Here is a 16,985-nt window from a genome sequence, read left to right on the forward strand (position 1 = left end):
TACCAACTTTAACAAAAAATGTGTGCACAGTTGACGAAAAAAACCTAAACATTTTCAATTTACAACAGATCTAAACTCACCCACTGGGTTACAATTGCAGGACAGACATTGGGTTTCCGGGCCCAGGCGGTAGAAATCATCCCTGCACCTCTCACAGTTGGCACCATCTGTGTTCTCAATACAGTTGCGACAGTGTCCGCCATGTCCGGTGGCTCGGTACAGCTCGGAGTCAAAGTAGCATTCTGCAGATTTGCCATGGCAATTGCAAGCTGACAAGAGTAGAAATTGTAAAATAAACAACTTCCATGTTATCACTGTGCAAACTACCCGCTGTACCAGGTAGACATTCAACAATGCAAAATAAAATATTTCTGAAACACATGAGTATAATCCAGCAGAATTTAGAATTTATGATGTGATGGAATCTTCCCTGGACTATTTTTCATAGTTTCTCTCATAACTGAGACTCACTAGAGAGAAATATTTACAGTGATGTCACCAGAAGCAGTACAATACTTTCAGAGATGCAAAGAAAGGTCGTGAATGCTGGAAATCAAATAAAAACAGAAAATACTGCAAGTATACTAGAGATCAGTCAGCACCTGGCTCCATCTGACACAATAACCGGTCTTGCTCTTTCAGATGCTGACTGACCGTGATTGTTCAGTTCCAGCATTTTCTGTGTTTATATCTGCAATCTATCCAATTTAGCTTCCATTTTAAATATTTACATTTAATTCTTATTAAGTAATATTATAAACAGAATACAAGAAGCTGTGGGATACAATTTTTTTTACACCACTTAGTGGTATGACAGACAGTGCTCGTGCAGCTTTGCCACTTGCTGAGGTCATTCTACTCAAGGGACATAATCCATATCCACTTGCTCAGTGTATATCCTCTGACTATATACACTTCATCTAGAGCACCGGTCAACGTAGCAACTAAGACAACTAATGTTTGTTATTGCTAAAACTCATGTAATTAGATTCAGATAGTTAGAATTTAAAATATCAGGATAGGTTTACTTTTTAATAAATGTTCTTTTCATTTTTTGTTTGGTGGACAGCTGGATTCTTCTCCAGCAAAACTGGTTTGTGTCAGACTCCTCCACAACAGTTCTTAATTGGGGATCTTGACAAGCCAACAGCAGGCATGATTCTAGCAGGGCGAGCTGGATAAGGGAAGTGGTTCCACATGGAGATGGAGCAGCATTTTCATCCAGACATCTGGATGCAACTGGACAGGACTTCACTGAAGTGCAAGTCAGCAGATGCAAAGACAGTGTCAGACCACCAACCAATGACCAGGTGACAGCAAGATAGTTAGTGGAGTGCTTATCAGTTGAAAACTTTTTAAATTCTTCTCCCTTCTGTCTCTATTTTTTGTTTAGCTGATGGAGGCTGAAACTAGGAGGGAGAGAAAAGAGGAGCAGGAGAATTAGTGCTTCAAGATATGTACCCTTAATGCTAAGAATTAGCTCACTAGTAACCAACCAAGAACTGGAAACTTTTCCAAGGACAATCTCAAACTTAATTTAAAATGAGGTTATTATGAGACATGCTGATTGAGTTCCCTACTGAAACGGTGACAGTAGTGCTGGAATTACTGGCCAGTGCATTTGAACAACTGAAGTGCCTTTCAGAAAAGGCTTAACAAAAGAAATCCTAAGGAAGGTATAACTGCGATAAAACATAGCCTCGATCTTGATTTAAAATACATGTTCAACCTGTACCAAACCAACAGAAAACAAAAGAGCCCCCCCACCGCACCGACAAAAGCCATACATTTTACTAATTTCAGATGTTCGAAAAAATCACCAAACTATAAGAATGCTCAAATTTTCTGCAGATAACAGTTAGCGAGATAAAGTTAAATTCTTCATTGATTTTCTTTTTTCAAACTTTTCTGCCAATTTTCTCCGATCCCTTCCCGCAGCTGTTGACTCCTTGCTGGGGGGGGTACAGTACTGCAGGTTGTGCACCCCCCGGCAGTATCTTGCCCACTTGACTTTTATTCATATGTGAGCCCAGTGAGAATCAGCAAGCCATTCAGCTGTGGAGACCATCACAGCCCAGAGTGATTCTGTTCTACCCAATGTCCATACACATTTACTTTGAGCAGGAGTCCCTGGGCAGCAATCAGACATGGGAACTGTGGCCGACCTTCTCCTAACCAAGGGACATTGTGGCCAATTGTATCCCCCCAACCCACACCAACAACTTGGGTGAAACCAGCTAACTCAGTACAGACAAGAGATTGTACTTGGGTTGGGGGGGCGGGGGGGGGCCTTCCTGTCATTTATGGCTCAGCTACACACTACCTCAATCAGCTGAACCATCAAGCAGCTACATCTTGATTTTCGATCCCCTTTTTAACTGGAAAGCACACTGTTCAAAAGGCATATACAATATCTGCACATTTTGGCACCTCTCTCACTGCTTGTGGGCACTCTTAGCGTGTGGGAGGTTAGCAGGGGTTAACAACTGAAAGCTGTTTGCACCTTCAGAGAATCACATTTTTAATTACGCCCACTGACACCAGAACCAGGATTTTACATCCCACTGAATTCCTTCATTTGTTTATTGCAGTTTCAGAAATAAACCTTCAATAAAGCATTTCAGTAGGCAAACGAAACATTATCCTCTAGCTCAATATGCCACAAATTCTCCTAATATACCCATGAAATGGATTTTTTGGGGAGCAAATAACTCAAAATGAAAGTTTAACATTTGAGTTCAAAACTCGAATTTACAGAACCATTGCTCTCTACAGCAGTTCAGTGACATGCTTCCAACTGTACAATCCTCTTCCACATTACACACAACTTCCAAACTTACAACTGCTAAATGTCACATTTGCTATTGCTATGTACTTTAACTAGATTTCAATCTAATGGTCTTTTAAAGGCTTTTGTTTTGAGGGGAGAGGGGGAAGAGGAAGCACTTTCCAAAGTAGTGACCCCCATAACGCTGCATCCATTTTCTCTGACCCAGGAGAAACTCCCAATCTTTGTAACAAGCAAGCAAGCTTCCTGCTGGAAACCCAACACATCAGATCACTCAAGAAAAGAACCAAGAACTGAAGGGCAGGTTAGGAAAAGAGATTCTTTACACAGAGGGTTGCTAGAATGTGGAACTTTCTGCCACAAAACCTTGTTGCAGGGCCCATAGATTCTTTTAAAAGGGAATTCGATATTTGCCTGAAAGAGAGGAATAATAAAGAATGTGGAGAGTGAGCAGGAAAGTGGGATTAGACCAGGTAGCTCATGTGGTGGCAAACACCTACACAGATGGGCTGAATGGGCCATATCTGTGTGGTAATATTTCCTGGGGGAAATTTTAACTTTTGGCGATAGTGTAAAACACACGCTACCCCCCTATGGTTCTATTTTGTATGTTGGATGGGTCTGTCTTGACTCATTCCTTTTATTTTCAGTCTAATTTAACATGAACTCTGCAATGCATACTGCCAATAGGATGTACAATTAGTCACCAAGTGCCTGTCTGGTATTTTAGGCCACAATTAACATTTAGGGGATGGGGGAGGGAGGGAGGGAGGGAGGGAGGGAGTAGAGGGGAAAGAGAATGGACAAACAAATAAAATTCCAGTTTTCAGGTGAGAAGTATTCAAGCACCAAAATCAAAAGCAAGTTTCACAATTCAAACATGGACCGACATTCTCTGCAGAAATACTACAGCTCCAGATACATGTGCCTAATTTCTATGCACAGCTTGTCAATAGTTTATATAGATTCACATACGTAAACAGAATGGATCACTTCATGGAATGATTCTAGGAGTCAGATTTTCCACCAATTAATTATAAATGGGCAGAACATTTTGCTGAATATTCCTGTTGAAAGGATACTGCGGTTTTACAAACTATCCACAGCTCTATACTTACGCAGACACTCATTTGGGTTCTCCGCAGTGGCCCTACGCCAGGGTCGGTCATTGTAGAATGGCTGACAACTCCCACAGTCCACTCCCATTGTGTTGTGTTTGCAGTTGCAGACAAGCATATTGAATTCATTGTTTATACATTCACTGGCATGGCCATTGCACTTACACCTGTGAGGGTGGGGGATGAGCAAAAAAAATATAATCAATAATCAAACAAGACAAATATGATGAGGATATGATCAACCTAGATTGAAAAATAGATTTCACTTAATGAATTTTTATCAACTGCTGCTCTCCAGCAATAATGGGAAATAGTCAAAGCCATTTTACATTTATGATTGTGATCCTTTCACACTATTAAGCAAATATATTGCATCAATTTTTTTCTAAGTTTATAGCAGCCATAACCTGCAGTTGACAAGCAACTGAACTTTAAAGACTGGTCACTTTGTCCTAATATCTGACTATGGCCACCTTGGATTAAATTGTCAATGCATCCAACATTTTCAATCTGAACTGAAATCTATTGTGTTGGTTTTGCAGTTCATAGGAGGACCAATGTTGGCAGATTGCACAACTGAAACAATGGAACATGGGAGCTCAAATCAATCAGAGCCACATCATTACTCATATCTCCCAAATGAAAGAATCTTTCATGGAGCTGCTTTGAGCACGAGACAGAGTATAAGATGCTCAATTACAGCAAATTAGCAACAATAACAATGGTTTACACAAATTTAATGGCGATGTAATTAGCCACTTTTTCAATATTCTTAGTCGAGCAAAATAAGTCAATTGTGTCTCAAGACAAGTTGCATTTAAGTGCAGATACAGAACAGAATGGGAGGTATATAGAGTAAATATAGAGTAAAAACTACAGATGTTAATGGTACAGTTACCTACGGCTAATAGAAACTGCCTCCCTGAAGTTAGTTTCAAAAAAATCTCTGAATCCATGGGACCAATTAGGAAGAGTTGATAGAAAATCAATCAGCATCTAACAGCTAACTTGTGGTTTCAATATTTGAGCTCCTGGGTTATTCACTTATTAGGTAACAGACTCAGAAAATGAGGCACCTTGAACAGATACAAATATGGATACTCACTGGCCATGTTCCTTAGATTTTAACCCTTTATAGTTTATAACAAAGCAACATGAAGTACATTCTGTAAGTAATGGAGGAAGGCAAATTACTCTTTCTTGATACCTTTCAGCCAATGTCCCAGACTCTTCCATCACCATCCCTGGGTATGTCCTGTCCCACCGGCATGAAATCTCATAGCATCAGGTCAAACATGGGCAAGGAAACCCCCTGCTGATTACCACCTACCGCCCTCCCTCAGCTGATGAATCAGTCCTCCTCCATGTTGATCACCATTTGGAGGAAACACTGAGGGTAGCAAGGGCACAAAACGTACTCTGGGTGGGGGACTTCAATGTCCATCACCAAGAGTGGCTCGGTAGTACCACTACTGACCGAGCTGGCCGAGTCCTGAAGGACATAGCTGCCAGACTGGGCCTGCGGCAGGTGGTGAGCGAACTAACACGACGGAAAAACTTACTTGACCTCGTCCTCACCAATCTACCTGTAGCAAACGCATCTGTCCATGACAGTATTGGTAGGAGTGACCACCGCACAGTCCTCGTGGAGATGAAGTCCCGTCTTCGCACTGAGGACACCATCCAACGTGTTGTGTGGCACTACCACTGTGCTAAATGGGATAGATTCAGATCAGATCTCGCGGCTCAAAACTGGGTGTCCATGAGGCGCTGTGGGCCATCAGCAGCAGCAGAATTGTATTCCAGCACAGTCTGTACCCTCATAGCCCGGCATATTCCTCACTCTACCATTACCAACAAGCCAGGGGATCAACCATGATTCAATGAGGAGTGTAGAAGAACATACCAGAGCAACACCAGGCGTACTTAAAAATGAGGTGCCAACCTGGTGAAGCTACAACTCAGGACTACATGCATGATAAACAGCGGAAGTAACATGCGATAGACAGAGCTAAGCGATTCCACAACCAACGGATCAGATCAAAGCTCTGCAGTCCTGCCACATCCAGTCGTGAATGGTGGTGGACAATTAAACAACTAACAGGAGGAGGAGGCTCTGCAAACATCCCCATCCTCAATGATGGCGGAGTCCAGCACGTGAGTGCAAAAGACAAGGCTGAAGCGTTTGCAACCATCTTCAGCCAGAAGTGCCGAGTGGATGATCCATCTCGGCTTCCTCCCGATATCCCCACCATCACAGAAGCCAGTCTTCAACCAATTCGATTCACTCCACGTGATATCAAGAAGCGGCTGAGTGCACTGGATACAGCAAAGGCTATGGGCCCCGACAACATCCCGGCTGTAGTGCTGAAAACTTGTGCTCCAGAACTAGCTGCGCCTCTAGCCAATCTGTTCCAGTACAGCTACAACACTGGCATCTATCTGACAATGTGGAAAATTGCCCAGGTATGTTCTGTCCACAAAAAGCAGGACAAATCCAATCCAGCCAATTACCGCCCCATCAGTCTACTCTCAATCAGCAAAGTGATGGAAGGTGTCGTCGACAGTGCTATCAAGCGGCACTTACTCACCAATAACCTGCTCACCAATGCTCAGTTTGGGTTCCGCCAGGACCACTTGGCTCCAGACCTCATTTTTTTTTCAAAAAATATACTTTATTCATAAAATTTGTACCAAAAACATACAATACAGTTGTCATATCACATTCCAAACGTACACAATACAGATTATACAATTTGCAGGTTAAATCAAGTACAGTTCAATGAACACAATGTGCATATTTACAGTTCATGACACTCTGGGGTGTCTCATTGCATTATACGCAATACAGATTATTGATTACAGATTCATTACAGGTCCATTACAGCAATTTGAATTTTACATTCTGCCCGGGGGGTTTTTCCCTGATTGCAGCCCCTCGGTATACAATGGCGGGAAGGCTCCAAATGGTTGCCTTTCCCCACAGAGCTTTTGCAGCGGCCGCACCTAGCTTCAGTATGTCCCTGAGCACGTAGTCCTGGACCTTGGAATGTGCCAGTCTGCAACACTCGGTCGAGGACAGCTCCGTGCACTGGAAGACCAGCAGGTTTCAAGCAGACCAAAGGGCTTCTTTCACCGAGTTAATGGTCTTCCAGCAGCTGTCGATGTCTGTCTCGGTGTGCGTCCCCGGGAACAGCCCGTAGAGCACAGAGTCCTGTGTTACGGAGCTGCTCGGGACGAACCTGGACAGATACCACTGCATCTCTCTCAAGACCTTCTTTGCAAAGGCGCATTCCAGGAGATGGGTGACTGTTTCGTCTGCACCGCAGCCTCCTCGGGGACAATGTGCGGTGGCGCTGAGAGTCTGGGAGTGCATGAAGGGTCTGACAGGAAGGGCCCTTCTCACCACCAGCCAAGCTATGTCTTGGTGCTTATTTGAAAGTTCTGGCGATGAGGTGTTCTGCCAAATGACATAGACAGTCTGCTCGGGGAACGAACTGACAGGATCCATCATCTCCTTTTCCCGCAGGGTCTCAAGGACGTTACGTGTGGATCACTTACTGATCGCCTTGTGGTCGAAAGTGTTTTTTTGCATAAACTTTTTGACGAGGGACAGGTGGGGCGGAACGAACCAACTGGATGGAGTGTTCAGTGGCAGCGTGGCCAGGCCCATCCTTTGCAATACCGGGTATAGGTAGAACCTCAGCACGTAGTGACATTTTGTGTTTTCGTACCAAGGGTCCACGCAAAGCTTGATGCAGCCGCACACAAAAGTGGCCATCAGGATAAGGGCCACGTTGGGCACACCTTACCCCCCTTTCTCCAGAGATTTGTACATCGTGTCCCTGCGGACACAGTCCATTTTTGATCTCCAGGTAAACCGGAAGATGGCTCGGGCGACTGTCACGGCGCAGGAGCGAGGTATGGGCCAGACCTGTGCCAAGTACAGCAACACCGAGAGCACCTCGCACCTGATGACCAGGTTTTTGCCCACGATCGAGAGGGATTGTCGATCCCACAGTCCCAGTTTCTACTTCACCTTAGAAATACGCTCCTTCCAGTTTTTTTTTTTACAGCCTTGGTCCCAAACATCGACAAAAGAGCTCAATTCCAGAGGTGAGGTGAGAGTGACTGCCCTTGACATCAAGGCAGCATTTGACAGAGTGTGGCACCAAGGAGCCCGAGTAAAATTGAAGTCAATGGGAATCAGGGGGAAAACTCTCCAGTGGCTGGAGTCATACCTAGCACAAAGGAAGATGGTAGTGGTTGTTGGAGGCCAATCATCTCAGCCCCAGGGCATTGATGCAGGAGTTCCTCAGGGCAGTGTCCTAGGCCCAACCATCTTCAGCTGCTTCATCAATGACCTTCCCTCCATCATAAGGTCAGAAATGGGGATGTTTGCACAGTGTTCAGTTCCATTCGCAACCCCTCAAATAACGAAGCAGTCCGAGCCCGCAAGCAGCAAGACCTGGACAACATCCAGGCTTGGGCTCATAAGTGGCAAGTAACATTCACTCCAGACAAGTGCCAGGCAATGACCATCTCCAACAAGAGAGAGTCTAACCACCTCCCCTTGACATTCAATGACATTACCATCGCCAAATCCCCCACCATCAACATCCTGGGGGTCACCATTGACCAGAAACTTAATTGGACCAGCCACATAAATACTGTGGCTACAAGAGCAGGTCAGAGGCTGGGTATTCCGTGGCGAGTGACTCACCTCCTGACTCCCCAAAGCCTTTCCACCATCTACAAGGCACAAGTCAGGAGTGTGATGGAATACTCTCCAATTGCCTGGATGAGTGCAGCTCCAACAACACTCGAAGCTCGACACCATCCAGGACAAAGCAGCCCGCTTGATTGGCACCCCCTCCACCACCCGAAACATTCACTCCCTTCACCACCGGTGCACAGTGGCTGCAGTGTGTACCATCCACAGGATGCACTGCAGCAACTCGCCAAGGCTTCTTCGACAGCACCTCCCAAACCCGCGTCCTCTACCACCTAGAAGGACAAGAGCAGCAGGTACATGGCAACAACACCACCTGCACGTTCCCAAGTCACACACCATCCCGACTTGGAAATATATCGCCGTTCCTTCATCGTCGCTGGGTCAAAATCCTGGAACTCCCTTCTTAACAGCACTGTGGGAGAACCTTCACCAGATGGACTGCAGCGGTTCAAGGCGGCGGCTCATCACCACCTTCTCAAGGACAATTAGGGATGGGCAATAAATGCTGGCATTGCCAGCGACGCCCACATCCCATGACGAATAAAAAAAATGTATCATATATAAATGGCCAAATCATTCCAGTCATTGGACTTGTTATCTAGAGATCAGTGCTCAAATCCAGGCCAAAACAAAATGAAGCTCTGTGCAGTTAATACAAAGGAAGAATGCATTAAAATGCAAGACATTAATAAACTTGCAGAACAGGTGTGTAATTGTCAAATGAATTTCAATTAGATACGTGTGAGGAGGTATATTTTGGTACGAAGAATAAGGAGGCCACATACTCCTTGGAAAATAAGAGTCTAAATGGAGTAGAGGAGCAGAGGGATCTTGGGGTATAGATACACAAATCACTAAAAGTAGTGACGCAGGTTAATAAGGACATTAAAAAAAGCAAACAAAGCGCTGGGGTTCATTTCTAGAGGGATAGAATTGAAAAGCAGAGAAGTTATATTAAAATTATAAAGAACCTTGGTTAGACCACATCTGGAGTACTATGCATAGTTCTGCCCTCCCGATTATAAAAGGATATAGAGGCATTGGAGAAGGTGCAAAAAACAATCAAGTATGATATCAGAACTGAGAGGATATACTTATCAGGAGAGGCTGAACAGACTGGGGCTTTTTTCCCTAGATAAGAGAAGGCCGAGGTCTTTAAGATAATGAAAGGGTTTGATAGGGTAGACATAGAGAAAACATTTCCACTTGTGGGGGAGTCCAAAGCAAGAGGTCATAAATATAAGGTAGTCACTAATAAATCCAATACGGAATTCAGGAGAAACTTCTTTACCCAAAGAGTGGTAAGAATGTGGAATGCGCTACCACAAGGAGTAGTGGAGGCAAATAGCACAGATGCATTTAAGGGGAAGCTAGATAAGCACACGAGGGAGAAAGTAATAGAAGAATATACTGATAGGGTTAAATGAAGTAGGGAGGGAGGAGACTCGTGTGGAGCATAAACACCAGCATTGACCAGTTGGGCTGAATGGACTGTTTTTGTGCTGTAGACTCGATGTAACTCTATGCACAGAAGTTAATAAACTGAGTATGAACAATCTAAGCCACTTCCTTGAATTTCAGCTGGTCTTAACTTGCTTGGCACTTCAATTCTGAAGTGCTAAAGGGGCAGAGTATTTAGTATTGCAGTTCTAAATCATCAGTGAGACACGCTTAATGGTTAGCCAACTTCTAGTCAATGCCTGTGGATATAAGGCTACAAAAAGAAATATCTTTCCCGCAAAAATATTCTACATAGCAACTAACCAAGTTGAGAGAGAGAGAGAGAGATAGATAGGTAAATGAATGTTGTGCTGTGTTCCACTTCCCTAAGGGAGAAGCGATGCAGGACTGTAATCCTCCACAAGAGCTGAGGGAAATTTGAGATGCTCTATTTCTTTTTTATTTTTGAGATACTACAAAGCACATTGATACATTTGCCACCTGTTTATAAATATTTTTGAAATGTCTAACATGCTCTTGTTTCTATTTGCACAGTTGTATTTTTTTCTTAAAAAGTACATCTTTTGTAATTTTTTTTTTTGCCTTGCTTGTACTCAACAACTTGCATTTAACATCCCAAGGTACTTCACAGGAGCGTTATCAAACAAAATTTGTAACCGCGCCACATAAGGAGGTATTAGGCCAGGTGACCAAAAGCTTGGTCAAAGAGGTTAGGTTTTTAGGAGTGTCCGAAAGGAGGAGTGGTAGAGATCGAGAGGTTGAGGGAAGGGAATTCTAGAGCTTAGGCATAGGCAGCTGAAGGCACGGCCGCCAATGGTGGAGCGATTAAAAACGGGGCCAAGACGCCAGAATCAGAGCAGCGCGGAGATCTTGGAGGGTTGTAGGGCTGGAGAAGGTTACAGAGATAGGGAGGGGCGAGGCCATGGAGGGATTTCAAAACAAGGATGAGAATTTTAAAATCAAGGCGTTCCTGGACCGGGTGCCAATGTAGGTCAGCGAGCACAGGGGTGATGGGAGAACGGGACTCGGTGTGAGTTAGGATACGGGCAGCAGAGTTTTAAATGAGTTCAAGTTTATGGAGGGTGAACGATGGGAGCCTGGCGAGGAGAGCATCGGAATAGTCAAGTCGAGAGGTAACAAAGGCAAGGATGAGGGTTTCAGCAGCAGATAAGCTGAGGCAGGGGCGGAGACGGGCGATGTTATGGAGGTGGAAGCAGACACTCTTGGTGATAGAGAGGATATGGGTCAGAAGCTCATCTCAGGGTCAAATAGAGTGCCAAGGTTGCAAACAGTCTGGTTCAGCCTCAGACAGTGGCCAGGGAGAGGGATGGAACGGAGTTTGTGGCAGGGATCGAAGACAATAGCTTCGGTTTTCCCAATATTTAGTTGGAGGAAATTTCTGCTCATCCAGTACTGGATGACGGACAAGCAGCCTGACAAATCAAAGGCAGTAGAGGGGTTGAGAGAGCTGGGTGCCATCAGTGTACATGAGGAACCAGACATTGTGTTCTCCCACTGTCATCGTTACTAGCCTGAACCTTAAGTACTAGCGTGTATATCGCACCATTAACAAAAAAAATCTCAAGCTGCTTCACAACATAAACATACAGGGTAACAGATACCGAGCAATGGGGGGGTGGGTGGGGAGACTGTAAGCTTGGTTAAAGAGGTGGATTTTGAGTAGCTTTTATACAGGTGCTGTGGTTTAGGGAGGGAGTTCCAGAGAGTAGGGCTAAGACCGATGAGGCTCTGCCATCAGTCGTGGGGAGGATGCACTAAAGGCCAGAGGGGATACAAGCTTGATTGAGGATGTTGCAGAAATGTGCTTGTTGAGACTTGAGAGGTTTGAAGATATGGGCTAGGATTTTAAATTTAATGCAATGGGGGACAGGGGGTCAACAAAGGTAGCGACAGGATATGGACAGCTGAGTTTTGGACAAGTTGCATTTCACAGAGGGTGTCAGATAGGTCGTCAGGTAACAAAAATGTGGATAAGGATTTCAGCAGTGGAGGGGCTAAAATAGAGGCACAGATCAGAGTAATATTGTGAAGATGGAAATAAATCGTCTTCAAGATAATTATGGATGAGAAAGACCACTAAGCCTCACCATAATTCATCCATGCAGAGATTCTAAAGACTCCCCATTTCAGCATCAAATTGTATTCACCTCCAATACTCTTCCTGAAATCTATTCCATACATTGATCACTCTGTCAACATGAATTTCCTGACATTAGTCCTAAATTTAGTTTACTTGCTTGAACCCTTGTTCCCTCGTCTTACTCTCACAATTTAAAGGAATATTGTGAATTTATCTTTTCCATTCTCCTATCATATATCAGCCCCAGGACATTGCTGCAGGAGTTCCTAGGCCCAACCATCTTCAGCTGCTTCATCAATGACCTTCCCTCCACCATAAGGTCAGAAATGGGGATGTTCGCGGAAGATTGCACAGTGTTCAGTTCCATTCGCAACCCCTCAGATAATGAAGCAGTCTGTGCCCGCATGCAGCAATACCTGGACAACATCCAGGCTTGGGCTCATAAGTGGCAAGTAACATTCGTGCCAGACAAGTGCCAGGCAATGACTATTTCCAACAAGAGAGTATCTCACCACCTCCCCATGACATTCAACGGCATTACCATCGCCCAATCCCCCACCAACATCCTGGGGGTCACCATTGTCCAGAAACTTAATTGGACCAGCCACATAAATACTGTGGCCACAAGAGCAGGTCAGAGGCTGGTTATTCTGCAGCGAGTGACTCACCTCCTGACTCCCCAAAGCCTTTCCACCATCTACAAGGCACATGTCAGGAGTGTGATGGAATACTCTCCACTTGCCTGAATGAGTGCAGCTCCAACAACACTCAAGAAGCTTGACACCATCCAGGACAAAGCAGCCCGCTTGATTGGCACCCCAACCACCACCATAAATATTCACTCCCTTCACCATCGGCGCACTGTGGCTGCAGCGTGTACCATCCACAGGATGCACTGCAGCAACTCGCCAAGGCTTCTTCGACAGCGCCACCCAAACCAGTGACCTCTACCACCTAGAAGGACAAGGGTAGCAAGCACATAGGAACAACACCACCTGCACGTTCCCCTCCAAGTCACACACCATCCCGACTTGAAAATATATCACCATTCCTTCATCGTCGCTGGGTCAAAATCCTGGAACTCCCTACCTAACAGCACTGTGGGAGAACCTTCACCAAACGGACTACAGCAGTTCAAGGCGGCAGTTCACCACCACCTTCTCAAGGGCAATAAATGCTGGCCTTGCCAGCGACGCCCACATCCCATGAACGAATAAAAATACACAAACACACTATAAGATTACCTCTCAGACACCACCTTACCAGGCTGAAAAGCTCAAGTCTCTTCAGTCTTTTCTCATAACTCAGACCTCATATTAGGGAGAGCTATGTGATTCTTCTCTGCAATGTCTTCAGTGTTTGAATATCACACTCCATCCAGTTTTACCAGACTCCCCCTGCAACAGGCAGCTGGATGGTGCGTTCCGCCGGCTGGCCACACAACACTTAAAATTTACCGAATGAAGTCCAGGTCGTAAGGTGTGTCTGGATTATGACATTCCCAATGTAGAATTTGGAATTGGCGTAATTTAGAGAGACAAACTGAGGACCGATTTCAGGACTAATCCAACCTCAGTTTGCCATTACAAACAGTGGGCTAGGGATACCAACAGTGAAAAGGAACTGAATTATCATCAGATCATTGACACATGATGATTTGGCATCTGGTAGTATTAACTGCAAATATTTACTATTACTTAGCTCTGTTCTGGTGAGGTGAAGACCATCTAAGTTCTTGAAGAAGTGCAATTAGTTGTTGCAATTCTAGTTCAATGGATGAACAAAACAGACTTTGAAATTCTATGATTCCTCTCCTCCCCATTGCAACATATAATCTAAGCATTACTTCTCAGTAAGATTAGGAAACAAACAAAATCAAATCATAAATCAGGTGAAGTATTTTGTGTGAAAGAATCAGCCAAATGTCCTCCAGATCAAGGCTGCTACCTCCCCACAAAGAGTAGAAAAATCAAAATTCTGCTGTGTAAATAGAATTTATAAAGATTAAATCTGAAATTATAATCCAACAGGTTATGGCTAAATCCACTTACTGACTCAAAGTGTAACAACAGGTTAAAGCGACTGATCGAATACATAGGACCAGATTTTGCTGTCAAAATAATGGTGAGGCTAATGGCGTTCGCCATTATTTGTGCATAAATGGTACAGCAACTTCAGGTGGGTGCAGATGCGCAGTTAAACACAGAAATCCAAAAGTCTGAGTTCCACTGCTAGCTTTGCGAAAACAGCATCTCACTGTCAGCCCCACCACTGACATGCACTCAACGTGGTTAAGTTGCTAGATTTGAGCAGTAGATACGAACTAAACCCACCGCAGATATTTAGAGCTAGTAATTACAAACGCAAGTACCCTTTTAATGATGTGATTAAGTGTTAATTACTGACAATTAACCTGACACCATAAATTATAAGTGTGGGGTCTCATTCCTTCAGGTTGTGAATTGTTTTCGAAGATTTTAAAAATGTCAAATTTAAATTTAAAACATTTTTTTAAAAAACTTTACCTTTGTCTCTTTTTTTATCTCTTGTATCATAGTAGGTACAGCACAGGAGGGGGTCATTAAGCCATTGTTCCTGCTCTTTGAAAGAGCTATCCAATTAGCCCCATTCCCCTGCTCTTTCCCCACAGCCCTGTAAATTTTTTCCCTTCAAGTGTTTATCTAATTCCCTTTTGAAACTTACTATTGAATCTGCTTCCACCACCCTTTCAGGCTGTGCATTCCAGATCATTACAATGTAATCCAATCTTCTTTCCCTCTCTATTCCTCTTTCTGTGGCTGATTTGACATTGAATTCACCCACTCTAATTTACACTCCTCCTCAGTTCATTTCTCAAAGCCTCAATCTGTTTGGATAAGGAGATACAGTTGCTTGCCCTGTTCCCCTCGCTGCACCGTTATCAGCTCGCACTTTCAGCAACTTGCCACGCAAAAATTTTTTTAAAACTTAAATGCACACAAACAAGTCTAACTAATAGCAGACACCGTTAGATGCCCAGCTACAGCAAAATCTAGACCATTAACTTATCAGCCCAAACCTGCAATGTGACACCCCAGCAATGTGTCAGACATAATTCTGAACTGTCAGTGTTAATCTTAACAGGAAAATTGGTGGAAATAGCAAAGAATGAGAGGTTAAAGAGCAGCATCTGAAATGTTTTGACATTTTTAGATGAACACTTCCTGTTGAGTCAAACATGCAAGTTCTCAAACTGACAAAGTGCAGGCACTGGGCAACTGCAGCAGGTTAATGCACTGCCCTTGCACCACTTGGATCTGGATTTGAATCCAGCCCAGGCAAATGATGAATATCGCTGATAACTGTACAGGTCTCAAACAAATGAACTTTAGCCAATTTCTTCTCAGTTTGTAATGTTCATGAGTCCCCAGCACAGAAAAAACTCATCATCATAACCACTTCCTGTGATCAGAAGTAAAAAAGAGAAAACCCATGTTCAAGATCAGTCAGTCTAATTGGTTCTGGGAAGTAGGTCCAGCCTAGCAAGGCAAAATTCACTCAACTTAAGCTCAGAATTGGTAGGCTGAACAGGGAAAGTTACTTAGCCCACTAATTTACAATAATGTAGCATAATTTAATTTTTTTCTTATTCAAAAGAGGGGGTTAAAGTTAAGTGAAATAAGTGAGTTTTGATTATAGCTGTCACTCTGTACGTTGGCTTGCAGTCTGTTAAATAAACAAGCTTGACAATTTGTATCTGGCCTCGTTTCACTTAGTATTTTCATTCGAGGGCACACGTGGAAGACATGATATCCAGTTCAGATCACACGGGGTACCATTGTTGCACCAATGATTGTCAGATGTTGGGCGGTATGGGCTCAGTTCTGAATAAAGGACGTAGGGACTGCTTACTGGAGTGACCAGCACCGCTGAGCCTGAACGAATATCTACAGCAGACCCGAAATTTATAGCAATCCCACCTCTAGTTTTGCTCCATTTACCAATTATTGTCATTTCTTAAAAAGCGAAGCTGAATTGGAATAGGCAACTGGTGATGGTGAAAACTTTTGGAGTGGACTTTATGTACTGGTCAGATCTCGGGGAGGGTGGCGCACACATGCAGATGCAAGGACGCAGCTCTAGCAGCCCTTAACAAGAGGTGCCTTATCTGATGACTAGAACTAGAGTCCCTAATGCCATCAGAACTCGAGATCACATTCTTTATAATTGCACATGACATTGATGGCAACTTAGTTCACTTTCAGGGTTGTCCCCAGTAGCTCTCTGGTTGTCAAATGCAACCATGTAAAGTTAATCGGCTGTCATTCTCTTCCTTCCTCAAGTACAGTCCCCACCGTTTAGATCGGGCGCATTGGTGTTAACATGGTTTGCGTGCAATATGAGGTGGACGGTAAAATGAATAGGGCTTCTCAAACATTAGCCAGACATTCAAAATGCCCCCAAATCACCAGTAAATCATTACGTATGAGTGTTCACAAAATTTACTTAAGCCACATTTTATTTAAAAAAAAGTTAAAACAGTAACTTCTCAAACCCCAACTCCATTCTCGAAGGTAAATATTTGTAGAAAGCTCTTACTGGAACAAAAGTTTCATGGCAGTAGTTTCTACCTCAATTCACATGTAAAGGAATTCATTGAACTCTAATATTAAACAGTATGGCCCAATAGAAGGTTCAATTCACAGTACTCTAAGCAAATTGTAACTGGGTTACAATTTGATTGAAGTGCTAAATTACTATTGAAGTCCTGTGTGCTAAAAATCAAAACCAACTTTATTCACT

The 16,985-nt window shown here is 43.8% G+C and overlaps 1 protein-coding gene across 2 annotated transcripts in view; it reads right to left on the reverse strand.

Moving 5' to 3' along the window:
• Positions 1 to 16,985, reverse strand: part of lamc1 (laminin, gamma 1) — a 233,683-nt gene that overhangs the window by 62,045 nt on the left and 154,653 nt on the right. The window contains exons 4-5 of one of the 2 annotated variants that reach the window (XM_067990470.1): positions 3,907 to 4,073; positions 149 to 269 (exon numbers count right to left, since the gene is read on the reverse strand). In XM_067990470.1, coding sequence (XP_067846571.1) covers positions 149 to 269; positions 3,907 to 4,073 — 288 coding nt within the window. Of the gene's footprint in view, positions 1 to 80; positions 270 to 3,906; positions 4,074 to 16,985 lie in introns of both variants that reach the window. The other variant, XM_067990468.1, reaches the window with a different exon arrangement.

This window comes from Heptranchias perlo, chromosome 9 (assembly GCF_035084215.1).
Source record: "Heptranchias perlo isolate sHepPer1 chromosome 9, sHepPer1.hap1, whole genome shotgun sequence".
NCBI classification, from domain to species: Eukaryota; Metazoa; Chordata; class Chondrichthyes; order Hexanchiformes; family Hexanchidae; genus Heptranchias; species Heptranchias perlo.